Raw genomic sequence first — 20,806 nt, forward strand, 5'->3', positions numbered from 1 at the left:
GTGCCAAGCTAATAGGGACAAATGCACCCATATACCATCAGAGATGTGAGCTTTTGAATTGAGCACTGATAACAAGCTGGATGGTCCCTCTCCTCTTTAGCTCAGAAAGCAGTGTCCATGTTTTGTTCACAGACATTGATTTCTGTAAGTGTTCCTGAGCCCATGTAGTGATTTCCATGACAGAATCATGACTGTTTTTAATGCAGTTCTGCCGGAGGGCCCAAAGATCACGGACATCCAATGTCGATTTTCAGCCTTGTCTCTTACACACAAAGATTTGTTCAATATTTTGATATTATGTACTGTAGATATTACAATTCTTCACAACTTTTTGGAATATTATTAAGAACGTGTTCACAATTTGTAGATGCAGTTTTCTGTCCACCTTTACTTCTGAGAAATTACCTATCAAAGATGCTCTTTTCATACCCAGTCATGTTACTGGTTACTGACCTGTTGCCAACTAACCTGATTAGCTGCAAAATGTTAAATTCCTCCAGCTGTTTTTTTCTAGTACCACTTACATGTCCAGCCTTTTGTTGCCCCGTATGAACTTTGTTGAGATGTTTCGCTGTCATCAAATTCAAAATGAGCTAAAATATTTTATGAAATATGATTAAATAAGTTGTGTTGCGAATGAAACTTTTATATATTGAAATACTAAATAGTTTTCCTAGATGTGTCTGTAATTTTGGGGGTGTCAGATCATGGGATTATTCCTAAACCTAAATGAAGCCATAAATTGATTAAACTGTACATAGTTAAAAATCTAAAATCTAATCTGCAGGATTATTTTTGAGGCAGGGACCACAAATGTTTTAAGCATTTTTAAACAGATCTTATGATTTGAAACATTCAGTTCAGTTCAGATTTGAAACACGGAATATAGTTAGAGTTTGAAGAGTAGTGAGTAATTATCCACATCCAGAGCTGCTGTGGATGACACTGACTGACATGTCAAAGGGACAGACAGGAAATATTCATCGTCTGTACACCGCTGTTTTAGAATGGTATATTTGGTATATAACACACGGAGAGTGAGACGTGTTAGGTGTGTGGGTTAGGCATGCTTTGCGCCATTTGTGGCTTTTGACCCATTCATTTCAAAAGAAGGTTGGTTTTGTCGGCTCTGAATAACTGCCCAGAGGCATTCCCAAGATGGATGCCAAGATCGATGGCAAGACTTGCTTATAGAATGGCTTGGATAATAATCTCTAGTAGGGAGTAAAAAGGAGGCATTTATTCAGTGGCATCTTTTCAGTCCTGCTACTGCTGTTTTGACATAGTGGTTTTAGGCGTTTGTGGGTCTGTGGGCAGTTACTTTTTTGTAATATTGATGTTTTATTTCATCAATTAAAACAAAAAAAAAACTATATCAAATCTTAAGAGTGGTGTTTTTTTGAAAATATCTTTAAATCTAACAGAATAGCTGTGATTCTACACAAAGCCATAGATTTTAAAGACTATACTACAATTATACATTATCAAAGTAAACTAAAGAGTAATTGTGTGCCCACATGTATTCTAACTAGCATTTTCTGCTAACCCCCCCCCCAAAAAAGTGAGACTGTAATAAGACCAATCTCAATACCAACTGTGCCTCAGGATAGGGACCTGTGACCACATAATGGTTTTCGCTTATTAGAGATGTGTGAATGACTCCTCACATACCCACAGACAAAGGCTAGAATCCATGGACGGGATTTCGAATGAAAGACAGTAGCACTGACGGGGCAGCAATCTTAAACAAAAGAACAAAAGACTGACCCACGTATAGTGTCATCTGTTGTCACTATCCTTTCACCCCAGTGTGAACACAAAAGCTCCTGAGAGAACTGCCTGCAACTTCTGCTATTCAGTCAATTTGCAAACTAGAATGGCCGGAATTCATTGGCAAAAAGCTGTGACTGAACACAAGACACTTCAGTGAACTAATCCCTTCAAGCACTCTGCATTTTGGAGGGAGTGGCAACCTGCCAAGACTGGCCATTGAAGCTACATTGCTATTGTGTCATTTTTAATGCAACACTGTTGTCTTCCTCAATACTAACAATGAATGGCAGCATTTTAGAGGCATTAGAATACCACTATATTAATGATTTCCCACTGTGAGGTAGAAATCTCAAGGATTCTGGTAAATTGCAAACTTTATCCATGTCTGGGAATATTCGCAATTTACAGCATTACATAATTAAAACACACTTTCCTGGCCCTCTGCCTTGAGCCTACAAACCTAAAAGAAATTGCGTTCACTTAACACATTTGGAAATGCATACAGTATAACAAGAGCATCACTGTAATGTGAAACCTGTTTAATGGTTCATCTTTTAAACAAAGAAACAAAATCATTCTGTATACTTTTGCTGGTAGCACAACTTCTCTCCTTACTACATCACTGCTCACACATAGAAATCTTAAGTCATACTATACTAATAAAGGAATATATGAGATTTGTGTGGCTCCTTATTCAGTCACCGCTGCTGGCTGTGTGTACTCAGCCTACCTAGCACAGACTGCTACCTTCCTTTATGCACAGCATGTGGAGGGAATCTGCTTCTTCACAGTTTTCTGGTTACCAAATCTATTTTTTTTTCCAGTGAGAATGTTAATCCATATGTGCGCAACCAAGTATCAAGACTGACACCACTGCTTGAGTCATACTAACATACTGCACTGTGCCATGTTTTCATTTAGTTTAATCATCCCCGACTCTGCCCCGATGCCCTTCCACCTACAGTTGGCCAGTCCCGCAGATCTCTCTTTAGAAGCGCAGTCATGGGAGCAGATTGGTGGGTTAGACAAGTGACACGAATACTAAGAGCGCCCTCGCATTCAGTCAGTCTGCCACCTAGGGCATCCTGTCTTAATCCCTTTGCAGAGACCAGACAGAGCCTTGGCAGAGTGCATTTGAACATGGAGGTCCCTGCAGATTATTTAGCTCATGTAATTATTATAATGGAGGCAGCATAAGGTAATACGTGAATAGGAATTGAATTATCACTTGAAAGGTGTTTCTTTACCCTCTTGCTTGGCACATGTTAGCAATCTTCCTCTACTTACCTGAAACTGTGGGCATTTCTGCAGAAGGGATAGGGACAGAGCCGTGACCCAACCAAGATTCATGTTTTTGTTACTTTGTATACATTTGGTTAGTTGAGTTAGTATAGTTAGTTATGTGAGCCCACTGAATAACATTTATTGACATAATGGAGTCCTATCATCATCATATGGACCACATGTCAATTAAAAATACCATCACCTTCTCTCTTTATAGACTACTGTGGCTTATTTTTACATTTTTCAGTTCTAACACCCTGTCATACTTCCTGTAGTCGATGTGAAAGTCTGAAAGACACAAAAGAAAATGTTTTCATAATAGAAGTGAATCAAACCATTGTTCTTTTTGACCTGCACCAAGATTGCTTCCTTTAGTCAGCACAATGTTTACCATTTGGTTCTGACCACAGTACTTAGGAAATTTTGGGCCTGTAATTTTGGTTCAGAATAAAGTGAAAAGCACTAAAGTCAACAGAGTCAGAAGTAAAGTATCCTAAGGCACATACAAAGCCACACAGAAACTCTATATAACAGGACACTGTTTAACACCCACAACAGGCAGTATGGTTACATGAATAACTGCTGCAGTTAACAACAGTCACAGAAGCAATCTTTCTTAAGGCCTTTACACACTGGATGCAGACTGTTCTTAATGCAGTCATTCGCTCTGACTGATTTCACTGGACCAATTTGCGGCATTTATTTTTTCCGGCCAAAGCTAGATTTTTCAGTTACAAATAAACTCATATAACCAATCACACCACTGCATTTGGCAACAAGTGCGCGCTTAGCTCAAAACACGCACCATTGCTGAAGACACAAATACCTCAGACACGCAGCTAGAGATTGCTCCGGGTCATTTGGCTCTCTGAAATAATTTCTCTGCCTCTTTAGATGCGGTCCCAACTCTGCCATCAAGTTCAAACTGCCCCACTGACATCCTGAAATATGTGCGTCTGTGATCCTGGATCAGACCGTGAAATTCTCCCTGCTGCTTTTGAGAAATGGATGAATGCAGAATTTCTATTTCTTCTGTTTCTTGTTTAGAAACATCGGGGGCCATGGCTTGATGTCCACCACTTCAATTTCTTTACCCTGCATTATTTTCCATAAAAGCACATGTTCAGTGTGTGCATACAGTAGATCACACAACATGTTCAGAGTCAAAAAATTCTGAATTTTGTGTTGGTTTTTTTGCAACACACTCTGTGTGTAAAGGTCTTAATTTAAAAATGTTAAAAAATGTATTGATAACATATGCTTAGAGTAATATTTATTATTATCGCTATGAATGAGTTAATGAGTTGCAAGACTTTTGATTTTTTTATCTTAAATCTTTGTATAACTTTGATACACAGAGGTTTTACATTTCAAAACCCCTCTTATACAACACGTAACAAATTTATTAGACCACCACCCAGTTTTAAGTTTATACCGCAGCTGCCCTAAATTAACAATATTGGTTATTATCAAAATCATTTTTTCATGATTCTGTAATGATGAATCCACCGATATGCCCAACTGAAAATAATGTTTAATGCTAAAACATAATTACAATTGTTATCCATGAAGTTTCAAATTTACTGTTTTAGAAAAAAGCATAAAAATAGTAAAGCATATATATCTATCTATATATATATATATATACATACATATCTATATATCTATATATATATGTATATATTATTATTATTATTAACATTATGATTATTATTATTAAGATGCCAAATTACAGTTATTTACTTGCATTCCTGAACAGAAAAATTTGTTTTAATGGTTACATGTTATACTTGATTAATTTCTGAGTACTCAGTGGAGCCCAGTGTGCCGGCTCAAAATTGAGTATTAAACTGTGAACTGAGCTCGGGGAGTTTAGTCATTTTTAATTTTAAAAACATTTTTGACAGATTTTAAAATGTTTGTGTTTTCTTGTTTTTATAACAGGTAAATTTGATACGCAATACAAATTCTCATCATATCAGTTATTTTACGGCACTTTCAGAACTGTGAATTATGAATTATGATAATGCAAAGAAATGGTGGTCAGACCAGAACTCATACAGCAATCATCAGTCTATAGGAAAAAAGGGCTGGTTTCCTGATAATTGTTATCACATTCCTCACAAGAAACAACAGATTAATTAAAACTGTCTTTTGTTCTGTTTTCAGAGATAATATCACAACACATTTCCTGATGGCAAAGGAAAGTGTCCCTGTATGTTTCTGTCCCCACAGTGATTGTCTGTCTAACTATAATTCCAGATGGCAGTTTGATTGGTTTCAATTCTGCCTTTCTTTTAATTTAATCTCTTCTATCACAGACTGGAGAAAATGAGCCTGGTCATCAAAATACGTGATGATTTTCAATAATATGATGCCATCTGGGAGCAGCGCTTCTTCTGAAGGGATGGCAGAGGTTAAGCTTTGGGTCAGAGGGTCAGCTGTACCACCTTTTCTCTCGTGAGACTGAGATTATTGTCTGTTTCCATTTTGTGCACGGAGCAATCAAAGCTTGCTTAGATGGTTATAGATTTGATTTTACCTACATTCACCAAAACACTGGTGACATTTATGTGAGGGTAGAATAGAATAGAATAGCCCCTTATTGTTACTGTACATGTACAACGAAATTGTGGATTATTATAATTGTGGTTATTATTGTTGACTAAAACAGGTTGTGAAAAATATGTATAAAAAAGTATAAAAATTAACACAAATAAAGACTTAAACTAAATCTTAACATTTTCAGACATGGAACCAAAAAAAAACAAAGAGAAATAAAACTAATGATAAAATGCAATCGTACTACAACTTTGTATCTGCGTTAATGAATCGCTATATTTGTAGTGCCCTTGTGACCTTGAATGTAAGTAGATGGATAGGTTAATAGATTCCTCGGGTTTTGTGTGTTAAGTCATTGTGTTGCAAGGTTGCTTTGATTTTTCTTCTCCATAGAGGCCAAAATCAATCAATCAATGCTGCTTTAGGATGAAAAAGGGGTCAGTGTGAACACATTCAACTTTAATAAGTCTAGAGTGCTCCTGCAGTCGTCATAACATCCTTTACCCTATGGCTATATAGAGCCATTCCATCTAACGCTCTGGCAGCCATTCATTCATGAAGCAGTGTGCTCGTATCTCCACATAAGACTAGGAAAAAGATCAAAACTTAACCTTCTACTACTGCTTTTTTTCATGTCTAAAGCCAAATCTGCAACTAAATGTGCTTCTAACACGATGTGAATTATGTGATTTACATCTCCCATGCTATCAGAAACACATTACCTCAAACCTACTTTAAAATGTTATTTTGTGGCTTCATATAGTCGTGGAGTGCAGTGTTTTTTTCCGGGATGTTTCTTCCATCACCTGCCTGTGCCACCAAATATATTTACATTTTGCTTAACTCAGATGTGTGTCTGCCCTGTTCTGTTCTGGCCATTTTACTCATGAAGCTTGAAGGTATTCCAGAATAAAGGGTGTAGCTAAAGAAATAATCAACATTAAAATGTGATCTTTTCATGACTTTGACTTCACTGTATTGGGAGGAGTGGACTGGAAGTCAGAGCAAAGAGCTGCTTGGTCAACAACTGACCCAGCCAGGGAAATACAGGCAATTAAATACAAGTGGAGTAAATGACAGATGTGGTGCTAATCAATACATGCAACAACTTCAGCGAGGCCATATCCTAGATCCAAGGTTTAAAAATCGCTACATCAAGCAAGCTAGAAATTATACCAAAAAACATATTGGATCAAATCAAACCAATAGAGTGAACAAATGTTCAAGAAAACATTTCTCTTTCTGTGCTGAGACACAACCAGCCATCATTTCCCTTCCTCTTGTGAGAACAGCATATGACTGATAAGTCAGCAGCACCCGGCAGCATGTGTAGATTTATTTCCCTAACACCAGCACTGAGAGCACCGAGGCCAAAATGGAGGAAGGCGAATTGCCTTTCTTTCAGGTTAAGCGAAAACTGGAGAGCGAAGCACTTCCAGTCTGCATGTCAGTGATGGCCGCTAGTTATGATGGCCTTCAGTGCCAGATTTTAAAGCTGCCCCCCTCTTCCCCTCCTTATACCCTCTGGGACAAAAAATGCATGCCAGCGTGCACACGCACTGCAGCAAAGAGAGAAATGTTTTATTATGTTGGATTTAAAAGTCTAGTCTTCCTACTGACAACATGTAGTGGCACAAACACAGTCACGCTTGCAAAAATCTAATTACTAACTCAACATAAGTAATTATTGTGGGGATGTTTACATATACGTTTAGGCTACTAATGTTTATGTCTGATCAGCATAAGAACACTTCAGGCACAACACTGTATGCCTCACTGGATATTAGCACACATTCACACTGTATTCCAGTCATTTATCAAATGCGTTATTGTTTTAATTATTATTTAAGCTAAATATTACTTTTTTCAGTTCACAGTTTTATTTATGACATGTTAGAAAGTAAAGAACATTGTCCAGACCCAAATGTGCTGTGGTCGGCTTGTTTTAGATTGTAGTATTGTTTCAAATTATCAAGTATTCATTAATCAGTAGTCATTCAAAATACTTTTGTTCCCTGAGTATGTATACACGTATCCTGTATGTCAAAAGAAAGAGCAGAAGATTTTACATGTTTAATTTATTAGATAATTTGCAAAAAGAACATAAATCATAACAGATTACAATTCTGCAAATAATTAAGATAAGATGACCTTTATTAGTCCCACAGGTGGGAAATTTGTTTTGTTACAGCAAAAGTGCAAAGTTATGTAGCAGAAATTAGAAAACACTGGAATGCAATGCAATAAAATAAAATAAAATACTATATACAATAGAATAAAATAGAATAGAATAATATATACAATAGAATAAAATAGAAATACAAATACTATATACAACTGAGTAGGAAAATACAAAAATACAACTTCGTCGTTTTCTTTTCAATTAATATACATGAAAAGAAAACAGTAACAGTAGGTATTGTCATTGTAGTTTTAACAGTCCACTCTTGATCACTGTTTGAGTAAGGTTTGCAAATCAAAGAAATATTTCTGTATGTTCAAATCTTGAATATTTGCACCATTAACTTTAAAGAGTAAAATTTTACAGATATATGATTACTCTTCCTTGGAATGTGTGGAAAATGTTTTTTAAAACGTAAATTTCTAAATCCATATCATCCTTTTTTAACATACTGTTGTGTGTTATGTTGCTTATGGGGTGCAGGTTGTTGTATACAGAGCATATGCTAATAAAACACTTTAATAATATGGCACTTTCAAACTGTTTGAGACTTTCAATCACTGTTTGTTTTGTCCATGTCTAACTTCAAGGCACATTGTCTATGCTCAGGTCTTCTAAGACCCAGATGGCCTGTGAGGTTACACAGCAGCACAAACGATGTTAAAAGCAAGAGATGCAACAAACGTATGCAAATGCAATGAATCACTAATGCGTTGAATGAATTAGGAAGATGATATTCAGTTCATCAGACAGCCCTGTCCGTGGCCACGGGCCTCTTTTATCCAGCCCGATGAGAGACTTGCCACATTTCATATCACTCCATATTTTATCCACTCTATCAATTTCATATAGACCAGATCAACTGCAAATGGCTGATTAGTAATTGTCTAATGAACAATGTGACTTCATTTTTAGTTTGACTTCGTTTAGGGGCGCCACTCTTCCCTAATGCAGTAAGTTAATAATGCAATAATATAGAAGACAGTTTTTTTTATTGTTCTTTCAGCTGGCTTTAGTTATTGTACCATTACATTTAATAAAGAAAGACTGAAAGTGTAAATAACACATGAAATCAGCTGTGGGAAATCAGTGTGATGATCTTAAGACAAACATGAGATCGACACAGCGCTTAATGAATGTGAGCTTTTATTTTTTTTGTGGAAAAGTGGAAATGCAAATGTGCACAACACAATTCAAAGTTCCCCCCTTACAACTCTGAGGGGAACAGCTGCCAACAAATGCAAATGATTCCATAATGAAACATTTCTTGTTGCATTTCATCCTCAAAGATTCCCGTCAGTTTGATTTGTGCGGAGAACTTTCAACATATTTCTTCTCATATTCACTCATTTAGACGACAAAAGAGATTATTTTTTCCAAGTAGTACTAAATTTCTTGACTGGAAAGCATTCAGTGTCTAGACATCTGTGCCAAGCTTGCTTCCCCAGCGTGTGGAAATGTCCGCGATAACACATTTTCCTAGTCGGAGTAAAATGTTGTTGTTTCAAGTGTGCAACACTGACAGACTCTAATCATCGGACATTGTAATTTAAATGCTCTCCTTGCTGTGTACACCTTGATTGAGACATATGTTACCCTAGCACTTTTCCAACAAACTCATTATAACAAATGCATTTGGCAAATCACTGTGGTGTCACACACAATGCCAGTGGCGGCTGGTGCAGAAGCAGTAAAGTAAGGGTGGGTGTGTTTTTATGTTGCTGGCAGGATTTTAGATGTAAGCAGCCACTGCTTTCAGTGAGTCTGAATACATGTTGAGCGAGCCTAGATGAAATTAATCCATGCAGTGTTGCAGCAACAAAGGCAGGAAGGATGTTGGTAGCGTTTTCCTTTCCTTATGCAATATATGTCCCATCTCTTTATGGAATGAGACATCCTGTGCTGATAAAACTGGTTTTAGATCAAGTGCTTTATGAATAAGGCATGTGACCGAAAGGTACAATCACTCCAGGAGTGGCAATGACATGCTCTTTTCTTTAAGCATTCAAGTGGAAGTGCAAACTGTGATGTTTTATTGACAGCAAATAATCAGTATTAGTGTGTTTGCCATGTCTGACATTTTCTTCTCTTAGGTGGCAGTGCAGGGTTGTTGTAATTCCAGCCGAACAAAATGAGCTCCTGCCAGTGGGAGGCCTTATTCGATCTGATTCCCCAGCAGAGGCACGTCTCTCCACAGCCTCACTACATCACAGCTATCATGACAGACTGGCTGGTGCAAAACCAAGCCACATGTAGACTCATTGCTACTGATTAAGTCAGCCACTCATCCTCACCGGAGAACATTTCCGCCTCAGTTAACAATTTTTTACAGTTTAGAAAACACCTGTCATAATATACTTGTTTCTCCTTGCTCGTGGGTTGATGGAAAGAGATGATTAACAGATAACTTCACTTGGAAGAGCCAGGAAGAGACAAGGAGAATACTTAAATTTAAGGAACCAGTAGGCAAGGTTAATGTTTTTTGCAAAAGTCAAGAGTGCTTTGCTGTTGGTGAAGCCATTAAGTGCAGTGAAGGATGATGTCTGTATCACTTAACAGCAGAGGTTGACACAATGTTGCCACACCGTATACTTTCACCACATGTCGGGTAGGTTTGTTATACTGCATGTACGACTTTATTGTAGGGTACCATCTTTGGGGGGCAGAAAAAATGAGTGGCAATAACACCACATCCACACTGCAGTGTAAAAGTGGGAGGTACAGGCTGTGCTGTACTGTATGTGTATGAATCTTGTGGTCTATTTTTATCTTCAGCATGCTCAGGCATATTCTTAAAGTAGATCTGTTGGGTGAATGGATTAATATAATCCAATTTAATCTAATCAAAGATAACAGAGTAACGCGCTTCTTGTTATTCACTTGATTTGGGATATAAGAAATTTTGCTATAGTTATTTAATGTCAATATAAGACATCTTCACACTCTTGAGCCATAAATTCGATCGTAATAAAATGTAAACAGGGCTGGGATGCTGCTTAAAATAAGGAAAAAAATAGCAAAAGTGTATCACTTTTTTAAAAAACCTTAGAAAATTACACTGATAAAATGCTTAAAGTTCATTTTCAAGCTTTGGAGTACAAAACAAAATTAAATTAAATGGTAAATGGCCTGTATTTGTATAGCACTTTACTTGGTCCCTAAGGACCCCAAAGCGCTTTACACTACATTCAGTCATTCACCCATTCACACACACATAAATGAAACTTGCTGTGTAACATATAACCTATAGCACAGTTTTAACCAAGAAGAAATTTACTTTTTTTACATACTTTTTCTTAGCAGTGTTTTGGACAGAAAGTAATTTAAACTGTCGTTCATATAGTGTTTTTGGCAGTGTCGTGTCATAGTCACTGAGCATAATGCCTTGGTGTTACTGACTTGTCTTCCACTGAAAAAAAAAATGACTCCAGTGGATTGCACTTCTTTTGAAATTTTTATGACTAAGGCTTTTTATTCTATTAAATAATTTCTGTCTTATGATGCCAATGAGAAGGGGGCTTATAAGAAATTTGCAGGTCGGGCTCGATGGGATGCAGATACTAAGTTTTCATTTTCCATTTTCAGTCTCCTGTGTAGATGTGTCGGCTTCTGTGAAGCCTGAAAATCTGGGACAGTCCAGAGTTAAGGAGCTAAAAAAAATACTTGTGTTTCAATACACAAATGAGTAATACTGACAATTAATTTAGGCTTTGAATTCTTGATCTTGTTGTTTCATTATTCTTTGCACAATGTACTGTATAAATTTATTCAACAATTCAGTCCAAATGCCAAAAAAGAATGAAAAACAAATGCCTATTACAATTTCTCAACGCTTGAAGTTCCACCTTTGTGCCATTTGTTTCATGTGACCAAACAGTCTAAATATACAAAGATATTCAGTTTGTCATCATACATACAAAACAGCAAATGTTCATTTTTGAGACACTGTAACAAGCAAATGTGTTGGCTAGTTAAATTTCAGTTGACAAAGTGATAAATGCAGTAAAAAAATAGACTGTGTTCGAGGTCGCTGATGAAAATAAGTCATGATAACAACATGTGCAATGTACTGCCGGCTACTTTTCTGGTTACTTAATGTTATTCTTTTTTGCTTCTTCTCGTTACAGAGAACACAAACAGCAGATGAACTATGAATGCTGAACACAATGATCTCTTCCCTCCAGCGCCAGACAATGAGAGGTCGTAGGCTGAAGGGGGCACTATCCAACCCCCTCTTTGTGCTGCTTTTGGCCCTTCAGATCCTGGTGGTGGCTGGGCTGGTTCGTGCTCAGACCTGTCCTTCCGTCTGCTCATGCAGTAACCAGTTCAGCAAAGTCATATGCACGCGCCGCAGTCTAAGGGATGTTCCAGATGGCATTTCTACCAACACTCGCTACCTGAACCTCCAGGATAACCTCATTCAGGTAATCAAGGTGGACAGTTTTAAACATCTGCGCCATCTGGAGATCCTGCAACTGAGCAAGAATCACATCCGCAGCATTGAAATTGGCGCCTTCAATGGGCTGGCCAGTCTCAACACCTTGGAGCTCTTTGATAATCGGCTCACGACAATCCCCAATGGAGCATTCGAGTACTTGTCCAAGCTGAAAGAATTGTGGCTAAGAAACAACCCCATCGAAAGTATACCATCTTATGCCTTCAACCGGGTCCCCTCGCTTCGAAGGCTGGATCTAGGTGAGCTCAAACGTCTCTCCTATATTTCTGACGGGGCTTTCAAGGACCTGAGCAATCTCCGCTACCTGAACCTGGGAATGTGCAATCTCAAAGAGATCCCCAACATCTTACCTTTGGTAAGGCTTGAAGAGCTAGAAATGTCAGGTAACCAGCTCTCTGTTATAAAGCCCAGTTCATTTACAGGGCTAGTGAACCTCCAGAAGCTATGGATGATGCATGCCCAGATTCAAACTATTGAGAGGAATTCCTTTGACGACCTTCAGTCACTGGTAGAGCTCAACCTGGCTCATAACAACCTTACATTTCTACCCCATGACCTCTTCACACCGTTACATCGCTTAGAGCGGGTCCACCTCCATCACAATCCTTGGAATTGCAACTGTGATATTCTGTGGCTCAGCTGGTGGCTGAAGGAAACTGTACCAGCCAATACCAGCTGCTGTGCACGTTGCCATACTCCTTCAACGTTGAAAGGTCGCTACATTGGAGAACTGGACCACAGCTACTTTCAATGTGATGTCCCTGTTATTGTGGAGCCACCCAGTGACTTGAATGTGACCGAAGGCATGGGTGCAGAGCTTAAATGTCGTACAAGCTCGGTGACCTCCATCAGCTGGCTTACACCAAACGGCTCACTGGTGACTCACGGGGCCTACAAAGTGCGTTTGTCTGTCCTCAATGATGGGACGCTGAACTTTACTAGCGTCACAATGCAGGACACTGGGACTTACACCTGTATGGTTAGCAACACAGCAGGCAACATTTCTGCCTCCGCTGTGCTTAATGTCACTTCTTTGGACAGCAGTGGGGTGACCTATTTTACCACAGTCACAGTTGAGACCACTGACATGATGGGGGAGGATAGCCAAACACCACTTCCCCCATTTGGCTGGGTGTCTTCCTCAACAACAAAAGGTACTCCTGTTTCCACAAGGACCACAGAGCGGACTTACACCATTCCAGTTCTTGATCCGGAGGGAGAGGGATCCCTGGATGAGGTGATGAAAACCACTAAGATTATCATTGGCTGCTTCGTGGCCATCACACTCATGGCTGCTGTTCTGCTGGTTATTTTCTACAAGATGAGGAAGCAACACAACCAGCAGGATCCCGATGGCCCTGCCTCCTCCATGGAGGTCATTACCGTTGAAGAAGAGCTCGCAGGTGTTGCTGCCATGGAGAGACACCTATCGCTGCCCCCTCTGGAGCACTACAACCACTACAACACCTACAAGAGCTCTTATCACCATCCTCCTATGCTCAGTACCATACACAGCTCAGCCACACAGGAACCTTTACTGATTCAAGCTTGCTCAAAAGACAATGTACAAGAGACCCAAATCTGATTTTAAATTTGACTAAATGTCCAGCATCAGCCGTTACACACTTGGAGTACAATGGACCAAAACGCAAAGATAAAGGAAATTGAATGCCATTGACTTCACAGAGTTGATGTCAATTATGGCAATTAGTCAGCATTTGGCAAAGGGACGACATATGAAACTTTAAAAAGTGTCTTTACAAAAACAAAGATTATTTATTAAAAATATGTCTAGTGGCTAAATGAAGAAAAACAATTTGTGATAGCTTTTTAGCTCACTTTATTTCTCTCTCTCTCTCTCTCTCTCTCTCTCTCTGTGTAATACCGCACAAGGGAAAGAATGGTTTGCTAAAACGGAAACTGAAAGGTATCAAATGCAGCATTCACTATTTCCATTGGCCTTAAACTCTAATGAATGCAATGCTTTTCATTCACTACTTACATTTTATCTGATAACACAGTTTATTGAAGGACAATGCCCAAGTATTTACAAGCATTTATTTAGTAGTGCAACACACCAGTTCCAATTTGAAGGAAGTTTATGAAACGTGAAAACATAAAATGACTTTTTCTTTTCTTCGCCATGCTATTCTAGCTGTCACTCAACACAAAATTAGATCTTTTAATGGCACGGCTCTGGATGATATCACAGCGAAGCCAGCGTGCCTGAGGAGCAAAGCTGCCAAATGAGTAAATGTGCATTTCCCCTGTGGCTTCTAAACAACAGCCATATATCCTTCACTTTAATTAAGATTAAGGTCTTGCTCCCACTCCTCCTCCTACTTTTTCTCTACACTCTTGACACTTTACCTTGACTGTCTTTTTTTTTCCGCCTTCACCTCCCCCTCCCTCTTCATACCTCCATGAATTCTCCATGTTGCCGTTTTACCCTCTGTCTGCTTTTCCTCCATGTCCTCTTGCTTCTTTGTCTCGCTGTCACGTAGCTCGGGCACGTTCCTCACCCCTCGCCATGTCTCATTTGTCTCGCTTTATCCGCCGGCATGTGCCGCACGATGGCAGAATATTGCTTAGGAAAATGACGGGAAGCATAAGGCTGTGGTCTGTAGCCTCCCTGTTAACCCAGTAATGATCTACGTCCACTCAGTGTCGCATTACCTTGCCATCACCCCAGGGTCACACAAGCTCAGGCGCTGATAGTCCATCTGTTAGAACAGATAAAGAGGCAAATGAGGCTGCTTTGTAATGTAGTGTGACCCTGTCAGACTAAAGCAGACGGAGCTAACATAGTCAGTGAAGCAGCTAGGAACCTGCAACAAAATAAGGGAAGATGGGTTATAGCTCATTAATCTGTATCAGCAGTTCATTTGCAGGCTAACAGAGGAAAGCTGATAAGGAAACAGCACGAGACTTTTTCACTTTCCCTTTACCCAACATCTAACAGGGGGTAGAGGCCTTTGATATTGAAGCGACCCCCACTCGGTCTCATTTTTTCTTTTCTTTTTTTCTTCGAGGAAAACAAACACACACTCTCTTTGATGATGCATCATTTATAGACCATCAAAACATTGTCTCTCCTGTAGTCTGTTTACGCTCCGCTTTTTCATTTAGTCTTTCAAAGGAGAAGGCTTAAGGAAAGGGGAAGGTAGAATTGAAAAGTGAAGAACAGCAGTTGGGTAGAGGGAGTCAGACCTACAATGGTCACGAGGGGTCTTCAAACAGAGATATTGCAGATATGAAGAGAGGAGTGAAAAAATAGATAAGAAATAAGGAGGAAAAACTAGCCATCAGCCTGTCGCCATGGAAACAGTGACCTTGTACAGAAAGTAAGAGGAGGTAGATATGCCTTTCGCTTTGGTCTCTGTGCAACAAGCATATTTTAATGTGTCCCACTGGCCACTTCACAGATACATCTGATCATCGACAGAACTGGCAAAATGAAATGTAGCCTTATATTTACAGATTGCTCTGGATGGGATATGACCCACACGTGATGTCTCTGCGTTTGAGTTATTTAATGTAAATCGTCACATGCTGTAACAAAAAAAAAACAAAAAAAACCCCCAAAGAGTTGACAATTTAGCTGTCCAGGCAGTTCCACTTGCTTTCATCAATGTGAGGTCTGCTAGAAGTATGAGGGGAAGGGAGCGCTGAATATTCAGAAACCTCTCCCGCTCTCGCTCTCTCTAAATGAATTCTTTTGTTTTCTACAATAGCAGTTAGATGGCGAATAACGAACATGATGGAAAATATGCATTTAAAGACTTGGTTATGAGAGAGAAACAGTAACTTGTTCCCCGTCAGGGTTGGAATTTATTGATTGGTAAAGCCAGTGAGTGAACCATTCTTTCCCTTTCCACTGTTTCATTTTTTTTTCAATGCTCAATTCCTTTTCAACGCTTTTGGTGGCTTAATGATTCAATGTTGACGCTGGCTACAGTGAAAAAAAAACCAAGGTTCAGATTTTTTTTATATATATATATACTTGGGGATGAGGGTTGTGAGTTATTCAGAATGAATGGAATGTCTCTGTATTGGTATTTACTTTAGTTGGACAGTGTAAGATTGAAGATCTTTGAAAGCCAGAATGGATTTAGGACTGAATACAGAATGTTGGACTTGAAATACCAGCAGAGTGAGCTTGATTTTTGTGCAAAATCCTTAGCCAAGGTGATTCCAATTCTTGTGTGTTATTCTGCCAACTGTCCATGTATGGGGAGGGATACTTATATGTTGGGGACATTCTCTCTCATTTTCGGAGAGAGTATTCATCACACGGTTAAATTTCTACAAAAGGAAAAAAAAAAATATTTTCAAAAACACATTGCAAAAAAGAAAAAAAAAATTCAGATCATAATTTTACATGTGCTTCGATTGTTTAAAAAAAATGACAAAAAAGCAAAAACAAAAAAGAAGAAAAAAAACAACAAGAGACTGTGCTTGTAAGGAGTCCAACTAATTTCCCTGAGGATGATGTTCAATTATTGATACATGAGATTGTAGTTCATACTGTACATGAATACAAATAAAAATTGCAATTCTTTTTTTTTTTTCAATAGATTCCATGGATGTATTATTACCAGACATCTTGTCACCATTTTTGCTGTCTTTGTCCCATTTGCACATGAACACATGTAAAGAAAGACTCGAACAAAAGCGATTGCTAAGCAGCTCAAAGAAGTCTGAACTGACAAGAATGCGCTGGAGAAAAAAAAACCCCCAAAACTAAAAAGTACTGTAGCTTATTTTATGAGGTCAGAGGATGGAAGGGGATCTGTTAAAAAGGAAGTGCTTTTTCTGCATTATACATAGCCTTTTGGATTCTTTTATCTAATATGAATCATCCCATCTGTCTGACAGAATCATTTGATTCACGCTGTCAAATCTGAGAATTCCTTAACCAATAGCGCAATAGGCTATTCCTGCTCTCTCTGCTGACTCAATATGGTGAATAAAGGATCTCACAGAACCTTAGAGAACCAGAAGAATACGCTAACAATAGCCTACGCTACACTCACTGGCATTTTAAAATGTATTTAACGTCGAATCCGTTAAACCAAATCTCCACCAGAAACAATCGTGGTTGGTGTGAAAAATTACAACAATTCAGTGAAGAGACCGCTTGTCATTATGACACCCACAAATAGCACAAAATGGCTTACAGTCACAACTGCCTTTGGGATTGCTCCATTTCATTCACAAAGTGCTTCTGAGATGGCTGCTCACGTTGTGGTGCAGGAGTCATTCAGACAGGCTTGTACGATTCACTTGGATGCTAGAATGTCTTTTCTGAGATTATAATTGATTCATTCACCTAATGATTAATTTATTGAGGTGAAACACTCAGATACAGTGAAATAATTTCAAATCCACTTCTGAAACTGAAAAGTGACCCCATTAATTTACAGGTTATGTATACTGTATGAAGGTCATTACTCTTTTTTTTTCAAAAACAGTGAAACAGATTATCATTTATTGAAGTGTGGTTTAAAAAATAGAATACACATGCTGTGAAAACAGGGCTTTATTTTTCGTCACACTTGGCTGAGCTCTTTGTCCAAAAATAGGGGAGATTCAGTACATTGAGCTTAACGAGGAGGAATGCTCCCTTCTTGCTGGTGATGTGTGTGTGGTGCATTCACGGTCTTCTAAAATTGACAATCTGTTGGAGAAGAGCATTTACAAAAACACTTAGAGTGAAAGAAAATCCTGGAAAACCTCACTATGCTTTCAAGGATAGCCTTTGTTTTTTTTGTTTTGTTTTTTTTTAAGAACCTTCTGTTTTGTAGTCAATAGTCAAGCCTTAGATGTTGAAGGTAGCTGTGGTAAATACAGAAAAAGTAAATGCACAGCCACACAACTAGTGTGCGTAATGCACAGAACAGCTTGCAGATAAAAGGAAAAATGGGCTTTTAGAAGTGAGAATATTACGGTGCGTTCACACCGAACGCGATAGAGGCGGCCAGAGCGTCAGGTTTACATGTAAAGTCAATGGAAAGAGGCTGATGACACGCGATTGCGCGTCCGGCGAAAATTCTGAAGCAGATTTGCGTCGCGAAAACGCCAAAACGCCTGAAACGCGCGTCAGTGTAGCGCGTCAGTGTAGCGCGTCTGGCGCGTTTGACTCGCGGAAAAAACCACGCGCGTGAGTTTTTGTGTTGCATTTTGTGCATACGCGTCTTTCGCCTCTACCGCTCGAGTTGGAAAAATTTGAACTCCAGCGTCAAGTCGCGCTGCGTCAACCAATCAGGAGCCTGGTGACGTGGCTGTAACCAGGTCATATTTTTGAAAAATTAATCTGTGATAAGACATAGCTTATCAAGATAGAACCATATAACTAAAGATGAACCAAACTGTTCACAATTTTATCTACCTCTCAGTTTAAAGAAAGGCTGGTGACCCCTGTTATAGAGTCTGACAGCTGCGAGGATTACATACAAATATTCATCTATACCAGAATTAAACCAGGTGTAAATAAGGAGTGAGTATCACTACAAAGATTAACCCACAGTGGCCCTTGTACCAGTTTGATATCAGCAAACACAGAGAGCATACACTGATAGACACCACAGCCATGCTATCAATGCAAACACTGATAACAGCATAAATTGAATTAAATCGGGACTTGATGAGACCTTTCAAGCATCACTAGAAATATTATAAACAGTCGTCTCCATACCACAGTTTGCTATCAGTAAACACCGACGGCATTCATTGATAGCATAGCACATCCATGTTAGCAGTGTATAAACGATAGTTTAGCACATTAGCACAGGTATCAATAAAGGACTACCGTATTAAACACTTTTACTAACCGCAGGCAGATGGACAGGCGCTCTGCAGGTGGGATTGAGCGCCTGTAGTTGGTGTCTAGGCGGGCGATGCTTGGACCAACGCGGGACAGCAGGTCCTCAAACTGGGCGAGGGAAAGACGGCGATATCGCTGAAATCGGCTGTCATCCAGGCGCAGCTCCTGGAGCAAGTGGTGAAACTCACCAAACTGCTCACCCGTCTGGAGGACTTGATGGACCCAGGTACGGCGAGGACGTCCTTAACGCTGCTGCTCTGCTCTCCACAGTAAATAGAAACGCTAGCTCGACAGCTGCCGTCTAGCAAAGATACTGTCTGGCACAACTTCCTCCCACATCCCTCCCACATTTCCGGTTCACGCGCGTCAAAATTGCATATTTTGACGCGCGATGGATTTTTCTTGGACACGCGTTCGAGGTGCGAATGTGCACGCGTCAAATTAGGGGCGTTTGGGGCGTTTTCGCTCGCGCCTATCGCGTTCGGTGTGAACACACCGTTACACATCAAACACACACACACATACACACACCCAAGGTTGCCTCAGTGTGACCATGCTATGCCATGGGACACAGGTGAATAAGTTTATTAAATATGAGACACCAAGGCCCCTCTAGGTTCATTAAGCACCAACATACTTCTTGGTGGTTAATTCATCCAGACATGTCTTGACGAGCCGCATTATAATCGATCCTTAATGGTCACTTTAATCTTTCTTTCAGTGCTTGATAAATATCATAAGAAATGTTTTTCTTCTTCAAGGTGATATTGACATATTAGGATAGCCAATTATAAAAATACCACATCTTTGACACCTGCTGTCAGAGGATCCAGTGGCTTTGTTATCCTGCAAGGATGCATTTTGATTTGGTTACTGAGACAACTTGTCCACCTTAGGCCTCATAGAGACCTAGAAACCATTTAGTGACTTGTGTATGTGTACTCCCTGTTGGGTTGGTGAGTAGTTTTTCACCTTTGCAATGGGAAATTGGTTGCAAATAAGGTACTGCACCAAAATTCTCTTTGCAGTTGCTTTGATCGCTAACAGATTGCCATGTTCACTCATAGCCTGCATGGATGATACCAGCTAGTCTGCAAACACTTGCTGACTAACGAGCAGTAGTGAAACTTGAAAAAGTGCCGTGCCAACCAGAAGAAGCCAATCGTTGCCTGGCCAAGTAAAAGTATGGCTGACCGCAGGAATCTACATTTCACTGTGTGTTATACTTGTATAACTATGCATGTGACAAATAAAGAACCTTGAATCTGTTAGCAACCAAAACAATTCCGATGAGATTTTAGGTGCAAAGGCAGCTGATTTCACCAAGCAACAGGAAACAACCTCAAATGGTTGTTGCTGGTCAAGGAATGCACATTTTTCCCTTGCAACCAGTGATTACCAGGCAGCCGCCAACCAGTCTTTAGTCCTGTGTGGCTGGGGCCTTAGGGGAAATGTTGACTGCAAATCAATGCAGAGTTGTTCTGGGTGATTACCTGATGCTTATGATTAAATCTTTCAGATGGAATGTTCTCTTCAAATATGACAATGTCCCCATCCATAGACCATCGGGGTCACTAGACGGTTCAATGAGTGTGAAATAGATGTGAGTCACACTGTAGCTTTTGCACTCACCAGTGCTTAGCACAGTTAAATACTTCTGGATTTTGGATATTAGACTGACATTTGAGACAGCATTCATCACCACTATTACTGCCAACATCAA

At 39.4% G+C, this 20,806-nt stretch overlaps 1 protein-coding gene across 1 annotated transcript; it reads left to right on the forward strand.

Moving 5' to 3' along the window:
• The first annotated feature begins 11,817 nt into the window (after positions 1–11,817).
• Positions 11,818–16,961, forward strand: lrrc4cb (leucine rich repeat containing 4C, genome duplicate b). The gene has a single exon (XM_031751505.2). It carries the CDS (start codon positions 11,956–11,958, stop codon positions 13,840–13,842), a length of 1,887 nt encoding a protein of 628 aa, XP_031607365.1. The 5' UTR covers positions 11,818–11,955; the 3' UTR covers positions 13,843–16,961.
• The last annotated feature ends 3,845 nt before the right edge of the window (positions 16,962–20,806 follow it).

This window comes from Oreochromis aureus, linkage group 1 (assembly GCF_013358895.1).
Source record: "Oreochromis aureus strain Israel breed Guangdong linkage group 1, ZZ_aureus, whole genome shotgun sequence".
Classification (NCBI taxonomy): Eukaryota; Metazoa; Chordata; class Actinopteri; order Cichliformes; family Cichlidae; genus Oreochromis; species Oreochromis aureus.

What these genes read in the sequence shown, in the direction of transcription:
- lrrc4cb (XM_031751505.2), top strand. Translation starts at nt 11,956, where the DNA reads ATGCTGAACACAATGATCTCTTCCCTCCAGCGCCAGACAATGAGAGGT.